Raw genomic sequence first — 6,041 nt, forward strand, 5'->3', positions numbered from 1 at the left:
GTCAACGAGACATTACACCAAAATATTCCCACACTTGTTTGGAACACATGCAAGCATTTGTTGGCTAACTTACACAACATTTACATTTTCACATTTATGGCATTTGGCAGTGGCTTTAAGCCACATTGACTTACAATAATCTCATTTATACAACTAATTAGTTGCAAGTTAAGGGCCTTGCTCAAGGGCCCAGCAGTGGAAACTTGTTGACACTGGTACTCCCAACCTTCTATTAAGAAGTACAATGTTTTATCCACTGAAGCTATAACTATTTTACATTCACATCACCAAATGTTTTATGTTTTAGAACTTTGTCCAAATGTAAGTATGTGATTTTTGTTGTGCAGGTTGTTAAAGGTCATTTGGATTAACTAATTTTACACAGGTCAATCTGAAACTGAGAAACACATTTATTCATTGTCCTTGTTTATTAACAAAATAAGTTTGGGCATGCATTTCATGAACTCAAAAAACATGGGTTTTCCATGTTTTTTTTTTTTTTTTTATTACAGCTTGGCACGATAAGATTTTTTTTAATACAATAAATGTATTTCCTTCATATGATTTACAAAGGAGAGATAAAAAAGACAGGTTAAGGGGCAGCAAGACAAGTAAGGAGAGATTTTCTAGATACCTACATTTTAAAATCCTAATTCAGTGGAAGGAAATACAGGCACATGAGTATACAGCGCCATCAGCTGTTGTGACCCTGCTGAGAAGATGGCTCAGAACTGTGCTAGTAGCCTTCACACTTAGAGAGAGAAAAAAAGCCTCTTTAGGGAGTTCATCCTGATTCAGGGTCAAAGCACATTTGGGATACAGTGGTGTCAAATGTGTATTTCCCTTGTTTTTTTCGAGCTCTTAAAAATTCATCTGCTCTAAAAATGGTTTAGTGATCCTAATAATGGAATCTTTTTCTTCCTGCTTTATTTGTTGCATGGCCTCAAACAAACACATTTAAATATATTTTTGGTGCCACTTCAGATCGAATAACATTTCTTCACATTTTTTTTTTTTTTTAAAGTGCAAATTCAGATTTATCTCAGTACCAATCATTTGGAAGAGCTAAAGATATTGGAAGTATTACACACTCAAAAGTGTTTCATCTGTAGCTTCATACAAAAATGAGGTCCATTTTTGTTAGAAAATCGAATGCAATGAAATAAACCCTACAAAAGTGGCTTCACCAAAAAAAAAAAAGTGTATGATAAATACTGAATTGAAGTCCACATACAAAAACATTGATATACATATAAAAGAAAAATCATTTGCATACAACAAACCAAATCTTGCCCATATTAATAATTTTACCCAAATCCACAGTCATTGTTACAGAAAAGTATTGCTGAAATATAAAGGGTTTGTCTTCTCCATCGCTCTCATATAATACAGAATTTGTATATGGCCTTTTCTGCTTAGTTAGTATCACGGCAGAGCAGGAGGATAAATCCATGCCAGCAAACAGTATTTGGTCTCCCAGAGCATTCATTTTTTTGCCATCAGACCAGTGCAGAAAAAGGCAAAAAAAATAATTATAATTTGGAATGTGGCCATACAAGTCAAAATGGAAGACTTCACACAATACACAGGCTGTTTAAACATGAGTGCCTGCATGGGCATAAATGTATACACAGTGACTGGATATTAGGTGCCTGTAATCTTTAAAGGGTAAATAAATATAGCTGAAAATGGGAATAATTACTACATTTTTTAAAAATTAAACCGACTTCACTACTCAACTAACTGCTTTTTACTGGGTCCTTGCGGCCAGTTAACTGAAATAACTCCAATTGAGCAGAAGGGGTCAGTATGACTAAACAATAACCCATTTTTCACACAGTGTACACAATAGTGTGACTAAATGTGTCAGTTTTCTATGTGAAGGCTCTGAGAGAGTACCAGGAAATGGTAGGATGTCAGCATTGCCCCTAAACTGCCTTGTCATGTGAGTCAATAAGCAAGAAAAAGAGCTGATGGTAGGCAAGTCTTCTGTAAATTTGTGTGTCCGTGTGGGTATTTTTGAACAAGATCCATCCTCCAGGATAGAAGAAATAAAATGAACACCGTGTGACGTCATTGCGGTTTGATGTCACAGCATAATAAATCATCAATAAATTTAACAGTGTATTCACATTAGGCATGTACACAGTATTGGCCTGATTCACATTATGCCATTAATACCATTTATGTGGAATGACATAGCACATGTCATGGACATGAACACAGACCTTACATTGTCCTAAAGCATGTCACCATAACGCCTCTGATAACTTGGCATTGCGTAGCAGCTGATATCCCAAGTTCTGGTATTATATGGTCAATGGAAAATCTGGGATCAGGTACACCTTTAGATGTTGTAGTCCTAGTTTATAGAAATAGTTTCGTTTGGAATTACCCTGCTTAATCCCAGGAAGACTCAGGAGATTCTTACACCAGTGTCACCAAAGTCCATTTTATCAAATTATTTTCTGAAAAAAATTATGGCCAAGTGCTGATATGGAAGACTATCAGTTCAAAGATTACCTTCACACTTCCAGCGTACCCTGGATCATAAGGCACAAAAGATATTTAAAAACATGCTATGCCAACAACAGTATACAGTATGCAAATATACAGTGTATCCATAAAAACTGTATTATCTGTGCATATGTGTAAAGTGTGTGTGTGTGTATGTAAACGGCCAAGATTATGCAAAGAGCATCTGTGTAAAGATTGTGTCAGATCCATACAGATGGTTTGCCCTCCCCAGATTTACTACTGCTGCTGCTCCCAGCACTGCCTGCTTTTCCAGGTTTTAGCCGATGTTTCCTGTCCTTCTGAGAAACAGTTGGGATGTTACTTTGTGGCTTATCGTCATTATTGTGGTTATCATGCATCTCATTATGGCTATTGCTGGCACTGTGTTGGAGGGCATAAGCCTGAATAGCTGCCTCTAACTGCACAGCATCTTCGTTGACTGGTGGCGGCCGAGCATCACTCGCCGAAGGGAAGTTGTCCTCATTGGAACCAAACTGCTGCTGCTCCTCTTGGGCGATGTTGGCACGGTTCTGCTTGCATGCCATCTTGGCATTGCTCAGGTCTGTGTAGGGCATGGCTTCAGGCTTCATCACGATGTTATAACCTGGTGGTGCAGATGGGGTGTTCCAGGAGAACGGATAGCCCACATAGTCTGCCTCCCTGACTCTGCTCCCGACGTCGTCCACCATTTCTCCTTCATTGAGTGCTGGCACGCTTATTCTGTCAGACATGCCCGCAGCCCCCAGCAGGCCCAGCTGGTATTCTTCCTCAGCAGCAGCATGACGTTTTTGCAGGGCATCTTTGATAGTGCCCACTCCAAGGTGAATCATTTCCCATACGTTTAGTAACAAACAGAGGCAGCTGACGCCGTACATGATGCGCAAGAAAATGGTCTTCTCTGTGGGCCGTGAAACAAAACAGTCCACCCGGTGTGGGCAAGGCTTACCAGTACACACATAGATGGGTGCCACATGGAAGCCATACAGCAGATACTGTCCGGCCAGGAAAGCTGCTTCCAGAGCTGAACGCGTCAGCAGCTGTAGTACATACACTCGCATCAGGCCATCGTCCCGAATACGCCGTCGCCCGTCATGGCGCACTTTGGGTTTGGGCCGTGGTGGAACAAGCTCCTGTCGAGTGTTATCTAGCTCAGGCACCTCATAGATCATTGGGTCATCCTCTTTCTCCTCGCCTGGATTCTCATGGCCTGCCCGAAGCTGACGTGCCCCGAAGTACAGCTTTTTTGGCCTCCGATGTGTGTACCCACCTTCTGCTCCACCCCCTGCTGGATCCCCATCCCCGGTCCCTGACATCTCTTTGGTACGAGAGATCTTATTAGCTGCGTAACCCATGTAGAGGAGTGATGGCATGGCAGAGAAGATGATCTGGAATACCCAGAACCGAACATGTGAGAGTGGCGCAAAGGCGTCATAGCAGACGTTTTCACATCCAGGCTGGCCTGAGTTGCAGACAAACTTGCTCTGCTCGTCATAGTAGATAGACTCTCCACCCACTGCTGTCAGCACGATGCGGAATACGACCAGTGCGGTAAGCCAGAGTTTCCCTACTGGTGTGGAATGGTTTTGAATCTCCTCTAGCAGACGCGTCAGGAAGCTCCAGCTCATGGCGTCGGACGACAGTGTCCCAGATGGCAAAGTTCACAGACTCTACAAGAAAGAGAAAGCAGAATGAAAGAAAGTGTATACACGTCAGAGAATCTTAAAGTTAAATATAGCTTGTGCATACATTAGTGATGTAATAAGATTAGTATAGTGTTTATGACATTATCAACAATCATATAGTCTTGGCAGAACATTCATTTTCAGTTTCGGTGCTTAAAAATGTCACAGATTTATAAATACACTAATCATCCATAACATTATCGCATTATAACATTATGACCAGGGAAGGTGATAACACTGATCATCTCTGCATTATGGCACCTAGGTGGGATATTATTAGACAGCAAGTGAACTTTCTGTCCTCAAAATGGACGTGTTAGAAGCAGGAAAAATGGGCAAGTGTAAGGATTTGTGTGCGTTTGACAAGGGCCCAATAATGATGGCTAGACGACTGGATCAAAGCATCTACAAAACTGCAGCTCTTGTGGGATGTTCCCATTCTGCAGTGGTCAGTGTTTATTAAAAGTGGTTCAAGAAAGGAACAGGTGTGAAGCAGCTACATGGTCACGGGTGGCCAAGGCTCATAGATGCATGTGGGGAGCGAAGGCTGGTCCGTATGGTCCGATCCAACAGATGAGCTCCTGTAGATCAAATTGCCAAAGAGGTTAATGGTGTTTATGTTCGACAGGTCAGGACTGTTTTGGTACCAAAAGGGGGACCAACAAAATATTAGGCCATAATGTTATGCCTTTTTGGTGTAAAAGGAGTTGACATGCAGGAAAATGTACAAACATCAAATGCTTCTAAAAGTGTATGAATCTGATGTGCACAATGGATTGCTCATCAGGGATAAATACGCATCATTTACCCTAACTCTTAAACTCTGTAAAGCTGCTTTGAGACAGTGTCTGTTGTGAAAATTGCTATAGAAATAAACTTGACTTGACTTGATATGCACCAATAAAACCACATAAATAGCTGCAAGTGTTATTAATGAAAAATACTCAAACCGTTATAATAAGGATAATACTAAGATATGATTTCATGTATGTTACAATTCTTTATTACAATCAGCATGATCCAGCATGATGTGATTGGGTATTTATAATAAGGACAAATCAGTGCAGGTCTACAAAGTAACAGATGACTTCCTGATTGAAATTATTTTTGTGTTCACTCGTGTCTGTGTTGTTAAGCGGATATACTGACACCAAGACTTACTTTGAAAGGCAGCAGGCACTCACTCTCTGTCTCGGTTTCAGACAAACACACACACACACACACACACACACACACACACACACACACATACCTCTGCTAGAAATACAGGCTTTGCCGCTGCTCTGTGCTCTGTTTACAGAGTCCCTGGCTTCTCTCCACTAATTTTTCCAAGTGAAATGTTTACATTTTGCCTCCCAATAAAACATTTAAGGTATTGATTGCTATGGCCATATAAGGACAAGTCTGAGAAACATCAAGGCATTCAGGATACAGATATCATTTTGATGAAGAGATAGATAAATAGAGAGAGAGAGAGAGAGAGAGAGAGAGAGAGAGAGAGAGTGAGGAGAGGCAAAGAAGCCAAGAGAGAGAAGTGTTACACATCACTGAGGGTGTTCCTACCATTACAGTACTTATCCTCTCAGGCCAGAACTGAAAATCCTGGGGCTTTCCTAATGCCTTTTGCTAAGAGTAGAGCTTTAAATCTAAGCTTGGTGCTGTTGTTCCTCTCAGCTCTCTTCTCTCCTTTAGCAGGCCCTGTTATCTCTTCATCTCTCATCAGTGTCTAATGGTGCTAGTAGTAACACTGAAGGTGATGAAAGACCTAGCAAACGTTGTTATATCAAGCACACCCATATTGGTCACTTAGAGTCACTATGATGGGTCTACATAATGCTTCCT

At 41.0% G+C, this 6,041-nt stretch overlaps 1 protein-coding gene across 2 annotated transcripts in view; it reads right to left on the bottom strand.

Annotated features, from left to right (window-relative positions):
* Positions 1-392: 392 nt before the first annotated feature.
* The window catches only part of gjc1 (gap junction protein gamma 1), a 24,425-nt gene continuing 18,776 nt past the window's right edge, over positions 393-6,041 (bottom strand). For both annotated transcript variants that reach the window (XM_046866166.1, XM_046866165.1), the window contains exon 2: positions 393-4,184. In XM_046866166.1, coding sequence (XP_046722122.1) covers positions 2,718-4,142 — 1,425 coding nt within the window. In that variant the 5' untranslated portion in view covers positions 4,143-4,184 and the 3' untranslated portion in view covers positions 393-2,717. The remainder of the gene's footprint in view (positions 4,185-6,041) is intronic.

This window comes from Silurus meridionalis, chromosome 14 (genome assembly GCF_014805685.1).
Source record: "Silurus meridionalis isolate SWU-2019-XX chromosome 14, ASM1480568v1, whole genome shotgun sequence".
NCBI lineage: Eukaryota > Metazoa > Chordata > Actinopteri > Siluriformes > Siluridae > Silurus > Silurus meridionalis.